General features: G+C 42.3%; 1 protein-coding gene across 1 annotated transcript in view; it reads left to right on the top strand.

The window, feature by feature from the left end:
• LOC128741569 (PH-interacting protein) overlaps positions 1–19,830 on the top strand; it is a 64,248-nt gene that overhangs the window by 16,897 nt on the left and 27,521 nt on the right. The window contains exons 5-8 of the mRNA XM_053837490.1: positions 10,404–13,658; positions 13,721–13,980; positions 14,045–14,194; positions 14,269–14,390. Coding sequence (XP_053693465.1) covers positions 10,404–13,658; positions 13,721–13,980; positions 14,045–14,194; positions 14,269–14,390 — 3,787 coding nt within the window. The remainder of the gene's footprint in view (positions 1–10,403; positions 13,659–13,720; positions 13,981–14,044; positions 14,195–14,268; positions 14,391–19,830) is intronic.

Below are 19,830 nucleotides of genomic sequence, written 5' to 3'. Positions count from 1 at the left end.
GCAAACCATAACCACTTTTCGTTACATGTTTTTTTAAAGTTTTTCTAAAGTGCACCTCTATATAAACATAGTCTTACGTCAAAAAGAGGATGGAAGTCTCACTATTGCCATCAAAGAAACCCAGGAAGTTCTAATGAACACGGAGTTTCATGGCTCGGCAGTAACCATTGCCCAAGACATAGGTGGGCATATGGCAGATTCAGCTCGCTGAATCGTAGCCATATGATAATTAAGTCTGCAGTGACCAGTCAGGGATCTGACAAGAATACTGTAATTTACCTTAGAGTGTTGCAAAAGGAATTTCGCAACCTTCTCACAAGGCTATGCAATAAAACTTTTCGTTTGACGACAAGTTACAAAATTTTTCCAATAACGTTCATGTTTAAATGAAAACCAAAATCGAATCTTTTGTTTTATCCAGCATACCGCAATTGCAGTTAGAATGCTTAGTTCTTCTAATTGAGTGTGGCAGGCGATGACTGTTTTCGATTTAGAATTAGCCGCACAAAGGGCTTTTATAGCGGCTTGACTATCAAAACAGGGGCTGGTACCGAATGACCGAAACACAAATGACCGAATCACGAATGGCCGAAATCCAAATGGCCGATTTCCAACAACAGTCATAGTAGGCCGAATCGCGAAACACCGAATCACGAATGGCCGAATTTTCCCGGAATCCCTAAATCAACAAAAATTTTATTGATTACTTTGTGAGACCTTACACATTTTGAATAAATTTTTTCGTCTATTTCTCTTCGCGAATTTGAAACATCCCCCTGAAAAACTTTTAAAAATTTTCCCTCTATTGCCGTTTGTTCCACTCACAGCTCTGTGATGATCCGCGTCATTGATAGGTCAAGGAAAATAGCTTTTCGTCAAATTCTATACCTTAGTTTCAGAAAAACAAGACATACTCTGCGTCTTATTTTTTATTTTGGTAGATAGAGTATAGATGATTGATAGTTGTTTCTTTCATAAAGCGTGAATGATTTACGTTTATTATAGGCAAGCAGCCCCTTACAGCGGGGGCAGCCCCCCCCCCTCGCAGAAACCACTACTATTTAAGTACATGCATTTTCCTAGGTTTTCCGACTAGTAGGGATTATCCCTTAGTTAAGTCCGAACGAGCGGCAGCGGCTAAGGACAGCCTATACCCAACATTTGTGCAGGTTGAAGGCCGTGATTATTTTCGGCCGAATATGACGTTTGGCCATTCGTGTTTCAGCCTTTTGTGATTCGGCCATTCGTGATTCGGCCGTTCGAGATTCGACCATTAAATATATTATACCATTTATTATTTCGGCCATTTGTGTTTCGACCATTCGTTATTCGGCCATTCGTAAGTAATCCCAGAGCAGAAGTAGCCAATCTTGCCTATCAGTTCTTTTTGAAGTGCACACGGACAACTACATTTTACAACCCAAGTAGTATAATATACATTCTTGTATTCATGTAGACAAAAATTGTCCGATGGATCAATAAACAATAATAATGACAAAATGTCCAGGGCAAAGCACACTTACAAATTCGATCTATCTATCACAATAGATCAACTATACTGGTCGCACTACACACTAGAGATGGTCGGGTATGAAAATTTGAATACCCGAACCCGACCCGTACCCGGTTAAGAAAAAAATTCAAAACCCGTACCCGACCCGAACCCGCAAGTTTATTATTTTTGATACCCGAACCCGACCGCAACCCGACGGGTACGGGACGGGCCCGGGTTCCCGACCATCTTTAGTGTTAAATGTGGTCAATAGAGATACCCGACCCGACCCCGGTTTCAAAAACAAAAATTAAAAACCCGTACCCGAACCCGCAGATCATTTTTTTTAATACCCGAACCCGGCGGATACGGGTACGGGTGCGGGTTTCGGGCAAATTTTCCGCTACCCGACCATCTCTAGTACGCACAGAAAAAAAACTCAAAAAAGGTCAAAAAAAGAAAAGTAGTTTGAAATTTACTTTAAAATTTTTTGACGTAGGACTAGTTTTTGACAAGACAAGTTTTGAAAATCGAAAAATGCGAGCGTCACGAAAAATGATAGGTTTTGAACGCTAATAGCTCAGCGGTTTTCCGATAGATTTTCAATATTCTTACACCAATCGATTGGAAAATCTTCTAGGAATTGGCCCAGATGGAGAAAAGTATGGATTCTTGATGTTGAACCATTGAAGAATTGAAAATAATGAACCTATGTTTTACCAGAATTCTCGCTTCGTGATTGGTTGTTGGAAATGACGTCATCACGTGGAAATGCGTTTTCACGCTTCGGCTTGTAATTCAGTCAATTTCCAATGAGCGTCATTGGAAAATTGAATTATTTTCGTTTATTTGCCTTCCCACGTCAGTGCTTCCCTAGCACGGATGACAGAAATATATACGATGTAAGCTATGGGTTAAGCTTCCTTATGATTATATTTAATTTACGCTCTATAGAATCTGATGGAAAATTGTTGAGCTTCAGCTGTTGCTGCTTCCCCGGATAAGGCAACGAAGACATCCAAATTCACCAAGCGAGACGCCAACAAACCGAAGAATCCATCGCCATCTCATCCGCCAGTGAACGATATGGTTTGGTCAGCGGTTTTCGTTGGCGTTGGTGGAACATCTGGCTGCTGAAGTTCTGGAATTGGCAGGAAATATGCTGCTCGCAACAACAAAACGATCAGAATTATGCCACGTCACTTGCAGTTGGCCATGTGGCCAGGACTGGTATTTCATCGTGACCCATGACCATACACGAACGGCTTCGTCGATCGCATAGCTGCTGAGGCTTTCCGACTGGTCCGCTGCAACAAGCCGTGCCTGGTTAGCGGTTATCGGTACTCCAATTTACCGAAAAGAGAATTACGTTGGGTTAGTGCAAGTTTATTGCAAGCTAGAGTTATGATAACCAAACAATCGCTCCTTTTAAGGATCACACAACGGTTGAAGAGTTTATTATATTTTCTTGCCCTGTTAATACCATAATAACACAGGCAACTAACGAGAGAAAAGTTGAACTTTGCGCCGTAGTGGACGACCAACAGATCGCGGGAACAAGTTTTCTGGTCACGGGGGACATTTTCTGCCACTTTCAAAACGTCTGCAGTTTGTAAATGCTTTATCAGTGTTCTTTTTTTGTAAACTGCAGAAAAGTTTTGCGCAAATTTTTCAGCTTTTTGAAAACTCGCGCAGTACCGTCTACCGATTACCAGAGGAAAAGCACTATTCAACGTAGTAACAGATCAAGAAAATTTATTTACTGTTTGGTTTAATGTGACTTCGATTCGTTTTAATAAAATAGATTCAATCAATTCATGCAAATAACTCCGAAATCGGTTGAAGATTGAACGTATACAATGTTACTACTTTGATAAACGTTACGTATATATAAAAATGAAATGTTGTTCGTGTGTCCGGGTTAGACTTGCAAACCGCTCGACGGATTTTGATGATACTTGGCAAACGCATTACATCTGATGTGAGGAAGGGGGGGATCCCATACAAATGAAACATAAATTTCTGCATAACTCGGGAACCAATCAAGCAAATGGCACCAAATTTAGCATGTGAAGGTTTTTGGAGGCAGAAATTTTTTCTACGGTAGATTGAGACCCCTCTTTTCTTTAAGAAGGGGGGCTCCCATACAAATAAAACACAAATTTCCGCGTAATTCGACTGTTAATCAAGCAAACGTCACCAAATTTGGCATGTGCGGGTTTCTATAGACAGGATTTTTTTCCATGGTGGTTTGAGACCCCTCTCCTTTTAGAAGGGGGGGCTCCCATACAAATGAAACAAAAATTTCCTTATAAATCGACTGCTAATCGAGCAAATGGAACCAAATTTAACATGTGAGGGTTTCTAGAGACAGGATTTTTTTCTATGGTGGTTTGAGACCCCTCTCCTTTTAGAAGGGGGGGCTTCCATACAAATGAAACACTAATTTCCTTATAACTCGACTGTTAATCAAGCAAATGGAACCGTATGTGGCATATGGGGGTTTTTGGACGCAAGTTTTTTTCTATGGTAGTTTGTGATCCCTTCCCCTTCTGGAACGGGGGAGGGGGGGGGGGGTGGCTCTCATTCAAATCAAACAGAAATTTTTGCATAATTCAAAACGTAATCGAGCTCGAAAAATTTTAGATTCTTCCATAAAACATTAGTCAATAACAATACCACCAAAAGCTAGATGATTTAGGAGAGACGACCGCAGGCCGCGAGGTCTACCGTCCATACAAAAAGATAGAATAAATTTGGAACAAAATTGTTGATAATAAATCGGTCAAGCCTCGATAACGAGTCAAGTTAAATAAATGTAAGAAAATGTAATACTTATTTTAGAAACAAAATTGAAAAAAAAATACATTTTTGAAATGAAAATGTTAACGAAAAAATGCTAAGATTACTCTGGTCTATGATTTTTGACCAGTTTTCAAATGAACTGCACTGATATTTATTGCGAATTTGACAACATCACTATTTTAAGGGTTAGTAATAAAACTAAAATTGCTACGAGATCTTAGAAATTTGCGGTATGATTTAGGAATATCTTAGTTTGTTAAAAAGAAAGCTGTTGGTTGCAAGATTACAATCACCTTCAGTATTATGCAACTACCCTCTTTTTAGAATGGCGCAGCAACGCGCGCCGGGTCCTCTATTTATTACATACATGGATACATCCTACTATCGCCACAAAGAGAGTTACGTAGTCCTACGTCACGGATGCGATTTGTCTTGTGCAGAACCCCTCAGATTTTACTTTGGGGCGAACCAACCAATGCACAATGGGCAAAAACGAGCTTGTAATCCCAAGAACTAGAAGCCGCTGGTTTGGAATCTTACAAGATACTTATTTCTATGTAAAAAATGCAGGCAATCGATTGGTGGTGGTTTCATCCTGCGCAGACTTCGGGAAGTGATCCATTTTGCCCTATTTTCCTCAAAAATCATGATAAAAGCTAATTAAACGGTATAAAAACTTATTTGCCGCCCGTGAAACGAACTCAAATAGCTTCTAAATTTTGTCAAAACATCAGAAGAATCAAATTCCATCCATTCTATACTGTGCAAAATGCAGGTATAGTCCATTTTGCCCACATCACCATAATAACATCACCATAATTTTCAAAATTTTTCGGAATTTTTGTTTTTGAAAGATTATAACTTTTGAATGTATGGTCAGAATGTTATGATATTAGTATCAAAATGTCAAGAAATCTGTTCTGAACACATTTTGCATATTGCCAATTAAAAACAAATTTTGTATGCGGCTCTGGAGCTTCAAAAGCGAAGGCCGTCTAAAGACGGTCTTACCCGTTAGAGGGTTAACTTACACTAATTTGTGTAGATGTAAGTTACGGGAGTAGCTCGCCGTTTATTTTGTCACTTACTGTAACCACATCCACATTGGCAGTCAAACCATTCCAAAGAGAATGATTGTACGAAGATGCTATCAGCATAAAACAACACATGACGGATGAACGAACGAACGAACGACCGAACGGAGAGTGTAAAACTTTTCCACTACCTATGGGTAGTTGTCTCGGTTAGAAAGCAGAGCACCAAGCACGCAGGCAAACAAACGCGCGGTGTTTTTAAGGTACCAGTACACTGTTTGCTTTATCGTCAAATTTTCTTCCTGTCAGAATTTGGGCAAATTTTGGTATTTGACAGACATATTTGTCTTGCCCAGTACACTGTTTGTCAAATTTGATGTCAAAAATTCGATCTGAGACGTTACCCGTGTTACAAAATCAAATAAATTTTGACATATTTTGTGGGGCCAGTACACTGTTTGCAAAACAGCATGAAATTCGTGAGATTATCAAATACATTCGGCCAGAAAGGGTTTGCGCCAGCAGATTTCTGTGCAGATCAAACTGATCAAATACGCAAAAAAAAGTACGCTCGGAAAGTGAGGCTATTCATTTAACAGGAAGCTGAAAGCCATTTCAATTTTTTTAAACACGTTTTAATACAGTCATTATTATTAATTCAAAATAATAAATACAAATTACTGCGGTATGAAAAAATGCAATTTATATACACTGAAATCGCTTTTTACGCGATTTTTTTACGCGACTATTTTTACGGGGTTTTCGGAATTTACGCGGTTTTGATTTACGCGGGACGTATCCTTCGCATAAAAAGCGACTTGAGTGTAAATTCAATTTCTACATTTAGTGATGTCCGGTAATCGCTCGATTAATCGATTACAACATGGAATAATCGAATAATTTGTAATCGAATACTGCCGGCACGAGTAATTCATTAATCGAATAGTTTAAATAAGATAAAAAAATGCGAATAATCCCCATTAATCGTTCATAATCGTACGATTAATCGAATAATTTAACGAAATATTCGAATATTTATAGTCGAATACTACTAGCTAGACCGACCGACCGACCGACTAGACCGGAACCCGGACCTCAATTTTCGTTCCAATGTCGAACACTACGACTAGCACGAATACTGAACTAATCGATCAGTGCCTACTCGGTCGATTAATCGGTAATCGAATAATTAAAAATTTCAGACATCACTAATATCAATACCAATGTCAGCCGTGTCGCTTTTGTCCAATACCAATATCAGCCGAATTGACCATTTTACGAACCATAACAACATTGCTGATATTGATTTTGCTTCAGAGCTGCCATCAATACAGATATTTGTGCATGCATAAATTTGGGACCCTACCGTTTTCTCCGGAGTATTTAATTTTATCGATCTAATCTTTTAAATAACATAAATAGTTTATGGACTACTTTAAAATTCAGGAACATTAGTAGAGCCAGAAATCACAGCAACTGAAATAATTGATGGGTCCCAAATTTATGTATGCACAAATATCTGTATTTGTGGCAGCTCTGTTTTGCTTTCCCGTGGGGCATCTGCGGATTGTCAAAGTACCAGCACAGCACAGGGAAAGCGCCACATCAATATCAGCAAGTCAGCATGTCGCTTTGTCACGTAAAATGCTCTTTACATAAAGGCATTACTTGGTATACATATAATAAGTTGGGCACCAACTTTTCAAAAGGTCGTAAGCAGATGCCAGATATATCCAACAAACATTTCTATTGAATAACAGTTAATCAAGCGCTTATTACCCGGTAATCTATACCCCTACTATTCAAGAAAAATGAATGTTGGGTGCATGCATAAATTTGGGACATTATTTTTCCGCAGTATTTCATTTTTGCAGTCTAATTTTTGCTATAATGTACATAGTTTATGAAGTACTAGTACGTATTATAGAGATTGCTGACATTTACCGCACGCACAGTTCGCATTTGTTTGTTTTTTTTTTCGCTGCGAAAAATTTTTCACGATGCACACAAACCACTGTATTAGTCGCACATTAGCAATCCTGATACCGTCCGTTATTATGGCAGATGGTGTAAAAAGCTGGATAGCGCATCACTGTGCGATTACAGCGCACTACTTGCGACACACAAAACCAGAATAAAATTGAATGTCACACAGCTATCCACCTATTCGCGTGCGTAATGACGGCTACTGGATACAACTTTCGGAAAACGTCAGCATGATTTTGGCAGCTTTATTCACGTTAAGTTAATATTTCCAGCCTTAATTGTCGTTGTAGAACTTTCAAGCATACGTGAGCGGAGTTCCCAAAAGCAAATAAACATGGTCGAAAAGCGTACCCACAGTAGAATCAATATATATAGAATGCCAGTGTCGCTGTTTTGCTATAGGACTCATTGTATCATACAATCTGTATCAAGTCTGTGAATCGGGAACTTCATTGTCAATGTTGCTCATTGTTATATATCTGTTCTTTATCTGTGCGCTGGCTGGTGCTGTCTTCAGTGCGTTCTCCGCTGTGTTTTTATGCTAGTGAAATGGTAACGTTCTTTTTCTTTTCGTCCGGATGAATAGAATCCCTCACTGCGCCCTTTTACACCGATTTTTTCAGAAATTTGAAGCAAGCGAAGTTTCCAATCACATTACTTGGTAGCCATATTTGAAATTTCAAACTGATTGTCAAAGTTTGACAATGAGATTCCCCTTTTAATGAATCTCAGACGCACATACATTTGCATATATAATGTAAATACATTATCTGAACATGTGTGATGTTTACCACGCGCACTGCAGCGACACTGGCATTCTATATATATTGATTATACTGTACCCACTAGCCGCCATTAAGCGCGCGAAAAGGTGGATTACGGGTTTCAACTACAACAGCAATATTAATATTGCTAGTCGAATAGAGTCGGTGGAACGGAGGTTTATCCGCTTTGCCCTCCGTAGGTTACCATGGAATGACCCGTTCTGGCTACCAAGCTACGAACAGCGCTGCAGATTAATCAACTTGGACACCCTGCTAACACGTCGGGACGTAACTAGAACCGTCTTCGTATCAGATGTTCTGACATCTCGGATTGACTGTCCTTGGTTTCTATGAAGACTAGACATCTTAACTCGGTCTCGCTTAACGCGGAATAATTTCTTCTTGCATATACCGCATCGGAGAACTAACTACAGTACTTTCGGTACTGTAACCGGCTTACAACGGAACTTCAACCGTTGTGTGTCCTATTTCGACTTTGACGTCAGCTGCAACGTATTGAAAACCCGATTTAGAGCTCTTGCTATTAGTTTTTAAGTAGTCAGTAGGATAGAAAAATCTGTTGACTTTTAATTAATAAACAAATAAACAAATATGGCCAACAATAGTTTTTAGGTATCGACCTTTACGCGTGCGTAATGGCGGCTAGTGGGTACAATTTTCGGAGAACGTTAGCATGCCTTTGGCAAGTTGATATTTCCAGCCTTAGTTGTTGTTGTAGAACTTTCAAGCATACGTGAGCAAATAAACATTGTCGAAAACTGTACCCATTAGCCGCCATTAAGCGCGCGAAAAGGTGGATATGCATACAATTGTTCATATTTTCTAGTAAATTATCAATGTTAACAGAAACAGAATGTAGCCTTTCGATCCTGAAATAAACGTTTACATGCTGACTATTTATTTACTAGATATACTAGAATAATGTTTCACATATGTAGTATTATATACGTGGTAGTGCCTAATTTTAGAGAGTATTTAAGGTGAAATTAGTCGTCATCGATTCTGCCAATTTCAAAAGCAGTTTTTTTGTTTGAAACAAAAATTCTGTTCATGAAAATATATTCGCTGTGTTCAGATTGGCAAGAAGAAGGCAGTATTTATATTTTTACAACCAGACCCCAGCTATTGGGTCCAAAAACTGCTTCCGAAATTGGGCTCTCCGACGAAAAGTTATTGACTGCTAATTTCCCGTTAAACAAATCATGTTCGAAAAACAGGTCTATTAAGTGATTTCCTCATTATTCATAATCTTTTTAACTTTTCACTATTGATTTAATAATGTCCTGATTTATTCCAGTGTCATTTCCTTTGCAAAACTTCCTTTCTGCACGATTTTTCCTGTACCAAATTCGATTTTGACAGCAGTTCAAATAATAAACATTGTGAGCTTTTTTGATAAGTTTTAAGCAAACAAACCGGCGAACAGCGCAAAATGTTACGAAAACAAATTTAATTTGATTGGCATATTACACTGTTTTACAAACCACCAAATTTTATTGGAAAAGCTCGGCGACATTTTGAAAAATAAAATTTGTTCGAATATTTGGTTGGGTCAGTACACGGGTTTTCAAATTTATTTGATGAAATAGATCAAATATTGGATGATTCAGCAAACAGTGTACTGGTACCTTTACGCTATTTCTGCGCTGCTGCTGCTGCTGCGGGTCATCGTTAAAAAACACGAGTGACAGCTCACTCACGCACATTTCGAAATCTTTTCCCAGCAGCAGTGGAATATCAACACCAACTACAGACAGCAACAACTTGATTCGAACTCATACCGTCGCGACTCGCGACGGTCGTGATTTAGGGGTTGTCGAAAAAGTATTGATAAGACCCGTGCTTCCACTTATTGCCTACTGTGATTGTTCTGTTAGGTCATTGATTTGTGTTTGCCCGAGCAGTAGTCAATCAATCGTTGACTGCTCGATGTTAACTTAACATACTTACTTCTAAGTACGTTGATACAAGTTTATGTAAATCATATGTATGTTTTAATAGAAACTTTTTACAGAAATGCAGAACTTATTACCATCTGCTAAATTACGTGTTGACCTAGTTCAACAGGTGCTATATTTTCCCCAACAAATTTTGTTGTTATGTTTGAGTCGCGGTTAGTTTAATTTAAAATATGTTGGTTTAAACCAGAAAAAATAAAAATAGCATTTGGCACTGCATTCACCTTTCCCCGTTTATGCTTATTCGTGTGTTGCCTAATCTTGGTTGAGTCAGGGAAACAGCATCGAGTCTTACTCAGTTAAAAGAAACGCGTTCTGAACCTGTTTTTGGTTCTCGTTTCAGGAACGAAAATATCCCCACATTGGCCCGCAGCATCTGCTGGAACTATGCTCCCGCATTGGACCGATCCTGGACAAGGAGCTGGCACCGGCCGTTCCCGGTGTCCTCTCGCTGCTCGGTGCCGGCCGGCAGAGTGTGCTCCGCACGAAGGAAAGCATAACCCGGCCGCGCCAGCTGGTCGACTACTGTACGCGCCTGCACCAGATGCCACTGGCGGATGCGATCCATCGCAACAATACCCACAACATCGTGAAGGTGCTGTACGGGCGGGAAAGCGCCGGACCGATAGTGCGCAGCTTGGCCATACCTACCTCATTCTACTCGAAGCAGACGCTGCAGCGGCAGACACTGGGTCATCTGTCGGCCGTGTACTGCGTGCTGTTCGATCGAACCGGTAAGTACGTCATTACCGGGGCCGACGATCTGCTCGTAAAGCTGTGGAGTGCAATCGATGGCAGACTGCTGGCGACCTTCCGGGGGGCGTCGGCCGAAATTACGGACATTGCAATCAATCTAGACAACACGATGCTGGCAGCGGGATCGCTGGATCGGATACTACGCGTGTGGGATCTGCAGTTTGGCGGCCCGATTGCGGTTCTGTCGGGACACACGGGAATGATAACGTCGGTAAACTTTTGTCCTTCGCCGAAGGCGGATTTACGCTACTTGGTAACGACCAGTACGGACGGATCGGTAGCATTTTGGGAGTACAGCACGCGCAGTGGAAAAGCTTCGTTCAACGCAAAGCCCGTCATGTACCATGAAAAACTGCGTCCCGGTCAGGCACAGATGATCTGTGCCTCGTTCTCGCCGGGAGGTATTTTCCTCGCAGCCGGCTCGGCGGATCACCACGTTCGGGTGTATCTGATGGGAGAGGATGGTCCCAAGCGCATTCTCGAAACTGAATCCCACTCGGATACGGTCGACTCGATTCAGTGGGCCCACAGTGGGTTGAAATTTATCTCTGGCAGTAAGGACGGAACGGCGCTGATTTGGCATTTTGAGACGCAGCAGTGGAAATCGACACGGCTGGTAATGACGGAAAGACTACCGAGCTGTCCGGCACCGTCCCCGGAGGAGAACAGCAAACCGAAGGTTACGATGGTTTCGTGGGACAACACCGATGATTGGGTGATAACGGCGGTAAATGATTTTACCATTAAGATTTGGAATGCTCGCACCGGCAAGCTGCATAAGGTGTTGCGGGGACATACGAACGAAATTTACGTGCTTGAATCACACCAGAAAGATTCCGGTGTGCTGCTTTCTGCCGGTCACGATGGTCAGCTTTTCATATGGGACATTGTACGGGGGGTGTCTCTCGCTAATTTCCTTAACCACATCGAAGGTCAGGGCGACGGAGGAATTTTCGACGCCAAATGGTCGCCGGATGGAAACATGATCGCTGCGACCGATTCGCACGGTCACATCCTGATGTTCGGCTACGGTTCGGGCCACGAGCGCCTGAAGCAACTGCCCAAGGAGCTGTTCTTCCACACGGACTATCGGCCACTGATTCGCGACGCGTCCCATCACGTGATGGACGAACAGACTCAAACGATGCCCCATCTGATGCCACCGCCGTTTCTGGTAGACATCGATGGCAATCCCTACCCGCCGGCCATGCAGCGATTGGTCCCCGGACGAGAGAGCTGTCCGACGGATCAGTTGATTCCAAATATTGGAATCGGAGCGGAACCGGAGGCTGCACAAGAGGGAGCCTATTCCAACATTGACCGAATGATTGAGGCGTTGGCAAACCGACAAGCACCGGCTGACGACGCTAATCAAGCCCCCGACTCTAACAACGATCGAGACAATCGCAATCGCAACGGACTGCAGGAAGGTCAGCTGAATGATCCGAACCGCCCGATCGGTCTTTCGCAGCAAGGATTCCAGCGGTTCAGTGCCGGCAATTGGCACCGGGACGGAAGCTACAAATTCCACCGTCGTCAGTACGTGCGTCCCATGAACCATTCCAACCTGCAGTATCTCAAGCAGAAGATTTACGCGGCTGGACTTCAGGAGCACGAACAGTACCGGCGGGAAATGAGACGCCGTCCGCTGATGATCAACACCTCGAACAACAGCAGCACAAGTGGCGCTCAATCAAGCAGACGACCGACCGGAGGTCGCAACAGTTCAAACCAGCAATCGTCCCGTTCTGGTGGTCCCGCGAATGGGGAATCGAATGGACGCACCCAATCCGCTTACCGAACGCGTGCGGTACGCGAGAATATATCGGAGCCGGAGGCTCCCGAGCATCCGGAATCTTCCTCATCCGAATCCAGCAACAGCGACGACTCAACCGCAATCGAAGAAGAACTGGACCTATCGGCATCGTCTAGTTCGGATTCGGAAAGCTCCGACTACTCCGACTGGGTGTCGCACGAACCGGGCCGCAACCTAGAGCCTCCGAAACGATCGAAACGCAAGCACGTCCAACGGCGAGCCTACTCACCACCGGAAATCGAACAACAGCCGGGCCCAAGTACCAGCAATCGACGTCCCAAAATACGCAAGATCCCAATCACGCGTGACGGCGAAATACCGGAACAGTACCGTCCGCCGGAGTGGCTAAGCGAGGTAATCCCACGCAAAGCTCCCTACTACCCGCAGATGGGCGATGAGGTCGTCTACTTTCGGCAGGGCCATGCCCGCTATCTGGAGGCGGTTCGCACGAAGAACGTATTCAATCTGGGCAACAAATGCGAACCTTGGGGCTCGATCGAGCTGCGCGATCACGAGTTCTGCAAAGTGATCGGAATCAAGTACGAAATACGGCCGCCACGTTTGTGCTGCCTCAAGCTGGCCATCATCAGCGAGGATTCCGTGCCGAGCGGTCGATCGTTTGTGATAAAATATCACGATATGCCGGACGTGCTGGATTTCCTGGTACTGAAGCAAACGTTCGACACTTCCGTTCGGCGAAACTGGGGCCCGGGCGATCGGTTCCGCTGTATGATCGAAGACGTTTGGTGGCTCGGTCAAATCGAATCTCACAACCAGCTGTCGGCGGAGTTTCCCGATTCGTTGTTTATGTGCTTTCGCGTTCGGTGGGACAACGGCGAGTACGAGTTTATGAGCCCGTGGGATTTGGAACCGGTCGACGAGAACAGGCTGCCGGCTGAGGTTGGTGGTGCGGTTCCGGTGCTGCCAGAGGAGCTGCGTGCGACGTTGTATCAACCGAAGGCGGAAGAATGGCCGCGCGGTGATCGGGATGCGTCCTGTCGGCGCATTATCGCTGGAATGGAACAGGTGAGTAACCTATTGTTGGTCCCCATCCATACGAATTTCTAATGATACGAATAAACTCGCAGGTTATGGGATTGGCCATTGCGGACCTGTTCCTCGCACCGGTGGATCTCAATATTTACCCGGAGTATGCATTTGTGGTGGAATATCCAATCGATTTGAACACGATCAAGGCGCGGTTCGAGAACCATTTCTACCGGCGTATAACTTCGGCGCAGTTCGACGTTCGCTATCTGGCTACCAATGCGGAGAAGTTTAACGAAAGCCACAGCAACATCGTGAAGCATGCGCGTATAATCACCGATCTGTGTTTGAGAATACTGGGGTAGGAAGCTTTAGCTGGCGTGTTGTGGGGATTCGATTTTTATTCTTGGTTTTTTTCCTAACAGTGATTTGAACAACGTGGATGTCCCCGCAGTTTACCACCAGCTTGTAGACACGTACATTTCGTCCGATTCGGATAGTGATGCTGGAAACCAGCCGGGACCGTCCACCAGTAACAGTACTAGCAACAGACGGCCTCCAGCCGGATCTAGAAGGTAACGAAATTGGCTGAGTCCAACCAGTGAGTGAAGATTGAATTAATGCGGGTGTCTTTTTGTTGTTTTTTAAGATCTCGTCGATTAGTTCCCGAAGGCGACTGGCGTGTTGATTGCCTGGAACTGCTGGAGCTGATTTGGCAGTGCGACGATTCGGAACCGTTTCGTGAGCCAGTTGATACACTACAACATCCAGGTAGGTGTGCGTTATTAAAAAAAGTATTTCTAGATCGGTATGAAAGTTTGAGGACAGTTCAATCTTAATTTCTCGATAGTTAACCTTCCTTCAAATCCTCCTGGGATGGTTCTGCGATTGGTTCTAAATGGTCGATAAATTAGAAAATGTTCCGATGTCAGCATTTCCATATTCTTGGTGTCGCTTGGCTTAATACGGAGCTACAGACTTCGAGTTAATACCGCCTTCGATCTAAACTGTCCTATCACAGTATTTCTTGTTGTTTACTTAAGATACCCTTTTATGGTCTTCACCGCAGTCTCCCAAAGTGCACCAAAGTTTGGTCTCTTGTGACACAGCTTGAGCAAAATTCTGGTTTTCCAATGCATGATGTAACCCATCGAAGTTGTTTGCATTGACACATTATGATATAAGAACAACCCCGTCTAGAAAACAAAATCTTTTCGGTGCAGCGATAAATGGTGACTTCCAAGTGATTGGCATTTATTACGAGGCATACAATAGGACATTAATCTTCCCTTTTGGTGAGTTCACGTATGCTTGAAAGTACCAGCTGAAGTTCAGCAGAAAGAAAGAAACGCTCATTGATGTTCCCGATATATACAGGTCAAATGTACATCAGTAAAATGATGTTTTTATTACATCTTGGTATACTGAAAGTAAGTACCTCTTGAGCACTTGATTACATTTCGACGTCGTTATCAAGTATAGGAAGTATCGTAGCTCTGGTTGTTGGTCTTTTCTCTGTTGTATTCTCCTGCAGCCGGTACTGTCACTACCTGGGAGATGCCGTTTTTCCCATGTAGAGGTGGTACATTTTCCTCCTTTATCAGCACTAACATATTCTTTTGAATAGCAGTTGGCTTCTCCGTCCATTTATTTGGTGCGTTGTTCTGTTTTATACTTCTCCATACTAACGGCTCGCAGTGACCGCAGTTACTTTACGGCCGATAAAAAATTTGCTAAACCAATAGTACGATCATCAAGGCGAATCCCAAGATTGCTGGCATAAAGGGCGTGAGCTTAACGCTGCAGCTTTGATTTGAAACGCCAGTATATTGATTTCCTCGTATGAAAGATAGGACTGGCTTGAAACTCGGTAAAGTTAGTATTTCGCGCTCTTTACATCCGCCTCCCACAATCCACCTTGATGCGAAATTCAGCTCTCTCTTTTGTCCAAAATCTGTGAACGTAGTAACTCCAATGAAGTCGTTCCAGTGGTCTGACCACAGTTCGCATATATTTCCTCGTCTACCAGTAAAGCGAAGCAAGGCAGCCAACAATCTACACTTCTTTTTTTTGGAAGAGAGGAATGTCTGATGCTAAGAATGATGAATTGAGTGAACTGAAAAATTTCGATGTAGACCGAAAATATTTCGGGTTGTGTACGGTCTTTCGATTGATACTCAACTGTTTTACTGACTACTGGCACCGGGTATATATCAGATAGGTGTTACTATTTTCTCGTTTCTATCATACCGCATACGCATCACACATTCCTCTGCGACGGTATTATTTTTATATGACTGCTCTTGGTTTCTGCCGCTGAAAAGATAGACTGTTATCTACTCTATAAGTGCGAAGATTTCCCGCGTTGCCATCACTGATACTAACAATGTGACAACCGAACAGCAGAGAGACCAAATCCTCCCTCAAAGAAGACGTCATCGTGGCGATCAAAGAGCAAGGCTAACTCTAGGAACAGTGAAGCTTAAAGGATGAAGGAACTCAAGTTAAAGAAGCTTGCGGAACAGCTCGAGTTGGAGAAGCGGTTTCTCGAAAAGAAATACCAGCTATTAAAAGCTTACGGAAGTGAAACTTCTACGACAGCTGAAGACGACGAAGACAACGTATCTAAGATCGAGCAATGGTTAACAGATACCGAACGTCACCGTGAAGATTCCGGATTAGCACACCACGTATCGGATGTCATTTATCGCCAGTGAAATCCATCGATCCTTCGTAATAACTAGCTCGGCTTGTTTTCACAGTCTGTGCTACGAGCCAGCCAACTCAAATTAAATCAAGGTGGTCAGTACAATCGTAGCCTGCACGATTTCCATTCCCTGAGTGCTGCGCTAATGCGATTCACTGGCGCTGATCCGCAGATACAGTCGAGCAGCTGTTATCACAAATTCATCATTCAGAGAGTTACACTCCACGTTTCAACGATGGGGCAACGCTCGGGCCAGCGATGATAACGAATGATCTCCATCAACAGTATCATCAGGATGTTCGAAATCCAAGATCCGGAGCGAGGGTTTCGTATGTATTTCCCACCTGTAACTAATTATCGAATAGCCACGCCAGGACGTCTTTCGTCCCTTCGATGAATCTAGGTGCATTGAAGGAAGGGAACCATTTCATTCCGCACAGACACAGACTCGGGAAATGTGGGAAAAAATTCAGATGTTCAAGTTGTATTGCTTGTTAGATTCTGAGAAACATGTTGACAACCCTGCCATTCTGAGACAAATAAGTTGAAGATCCTGAACGAAATCTTCGACTTCGTACCAGGAATTTCCTCCACCTGCAAAGACGAACTGAAAACCGTGTGCAACTGGGAGTGTATGGCGCTCACTGCTCAGCTTTTTCATAATTGTAGTAAAGATACAGCTTTCCAGTAGGCTTCGAGGTACGTCGTTGATCTGACAAGCCACTCGTCATAAGTTAACCAATGCATCCAACATTTTGAATTATTTTCTTATATTCCATTTTTGTCTTTTTGCTGATGACTGATAACTTACTGATGCGTCTATGTCCTTTGGCTTATGGTTCGGCAGAACGAAGGGATGAAATCTGGTTTCTCAACTGTCGACGGTCATCTGCCATGGTTTTTACCTGTCACCAGGAGAGGTTCCAATAATAATCTGAATACAGTTGGCAAGACCACACCGTCAGTAACCTCTAGATCGCTTCTTCTGTTCTCCTTTTGAGTGTCTTTCTCTTTTAAATACTTTCGTTCTTTCCTCTTTTCAAAATATGTCAGATCAACCTTCACTTACGCTTCCGAATCTGTGTTTCTATCTGAGGCCACGAAGCCCGATTAATATATAATGAAGGCATGCAGCTGTCTCCATCGATACGCACCACATCTCGGAGGTAATAGAACGTTATTGTTCAATCCCGCTGACTTGGTCATTGCGACGTTGACTATGAGACCTGCTACTTTGGAGTTGTCGCGGAGATCATCATGTTTACTCTGCGTATCGTATTATCGTTAGCAGAGCAAGAGAATGTCGTCGGCCATAGTCAAAAAGTCTCTAGGGTAATCCCTGACAGTACATATGTAGCCCTATCATATGTCACTCCTGCAGTCCGACAGGAGGTCGTCGTGCAGCAATTTGCACTAAAACAATGAAATAGACTACCTTGTCACTCATCTACGCCTTAGTGCTCGCCATATGTTGTCGTGCTTCGGTCGAATGCTTTTTCGAAATCAACTAGTACCAGAAGATACGAGCCCGGAATTTCAATAACTTGCTCCAACATAATATTGAGTCGTGATATGATCCACACATCTGTCGGCAGGATATCTAGTTGGCTATTGTCGGAGAACATCGTCGATTTTCTCCTAGATTGGATTTAGGAGTTTCCACATTTAGATAGGTTCCCTCTCTTGGTGACTTTTACCGAGGCATCATCCAGTCGACTGCAACTAATAAACTACCTGCAAGTGGATAGATCTTTTGGCAGCGGCCATATCCTCATCAGCTCATCAGCTGGCTCTCTTATCCCGTTTACAAGACTTCTTAACAGCCCTCTCCAGTTTGGGGTGTCGTTGACGGACTGCTGTCTCAGTCGCTTTGGTTGATGCCCGTTCAATGCTGGTTTTCGCCGTGTTTAGAATCAGTTTTTATCGACAGTTTTCATCGTTATCGCCTCCCACCTCATCAAGACCGTGTGAATCCCTGGGCTCAGCAGAAATCCTACCAACAAAGAGACAATATCGGAAGAATTTTTTCTACGTTTTTCATTTTTTTTTGTATGCCACAGGGCACTGAGTTCAAAATGCCACTGCGACAGTCATGGTGATTGTGTTTTTTAGCTGACGACTGGCGATTGCTGTACACAGATTACGAATTGCTCATATATTGTAAGACTGTACACCAATTAGTTACTACATGGTTAATAAAACAAATGACCTTCTTGGGATTGAGTTTCCATACAGAGTATTATCTATTACTAGCTGACCCGGCAAACTTCGTACTGCCACCAATTGAATTAAATGCCGTAAATAGTAAATTTTGGATGTACTCAAAGTGTAGGTTAAGTTTTGTGCGTTTTTGAGAAGTTTATCTTTTGAGGGAATGGTTAATTGACTACCGGATTTTCATAGAACATCTGTTTCTTACAACTGTGCTAAACCATTAATTAGAAATGGCAATCAAAATTGTAAAATTTATTGCCAAATATACGCTAAAAACATGTGGAAAATGCTGATTTTTCAATTCTCAGTACCCAACAGTTGTGCTGAGTGTCAATTTATTTTTTGTAAAAGTAGACTCGATGTTATTATATAACGCCTAATTCCGTCTACTGCAGTTAACTGTCTAATGATATGCAATATACATTCAAAACTTTTTGAGAACAGAATCATTGTACCACTATATTTTACTATAACTATATTTTCATTGCCGCCGAAATCTATGATTGTTCTGTTCAACGCCCTCAAATGTTTTCTTTCGCCTTTGTGCATTCCCCCATTATTGATTTGAAATTTTGCAGGTTTTTTTTACGCAAATTGTTGGTTTGATAAACATATAATTTGTTGACCCTTTCGATTTCCTCTATCGAAATCAGAGCTTTGTTGTGATTGCCACCGTAATTTTTGAATTTAAATTTGATATTCATATGTATGAAATGAGAATGTCAATTAGATTCATTAGATTTTTAATTTTACTTATCAATCGATTGGTAAGAATTTATCGAATGAATTATACTCTACTGAAAGTCCTCAAATAATTACCTTTGTTAGTATATTATACCAATCCGATAGGTTTCATTATTCCTCAAAATATAATCAATGTTATTTGCTAATTTCATTTCTTGCTGGGCTCCTCAAACATACGAAAATGCAAATAAATGTACGCCTTGTCTTAAACCCTTTTTTGACTTCTTTATTACTTTGGTATTTCAAAACAATTTGAAACAGAATTATAATTTTATGAGCCTTTTTGCACTTTTAGAAGTCTAATCAGAAGAGAAAAAGACAAAAAATAATTAACGTTGTTTTCAATACGATTTATTCTAGTGGGTTACATGTACTTTTAGTGCTAATTTATTTCAGCTAATATTCTTTTCAAGTACACTTTTCAATTAAATTTAATACATAAAGTATATTCTTCACTTGACGGTCATATAGCTTCATACCTAATTTTTAGTCATTGAAGCATTTGTAAACATGCATTAGAAACGCATACAACATAGAAAGTTTCCA

The sequence above is a fragment of the Sabethes cyaneus genome, chromosome 3 (genome assembly GCF_943734655.1).
Source record: "Sabethes cyaneus chromosome 3, idSabCyanKW18_F2, whole genome shotgun sequence".
In the NCBI taxonomy this organism is placed as follows: domain Eukaryota; kingdom Metazoa; phylum Arthropoda; class Insecta; order Diptera; family Culicidae; genus Sabethes; species Sabethes cyaneus.
Note: the sequence above shows the minus strand (reverse complement) of the source record. Positions and strands in the feature narration are given on the sequence as shown.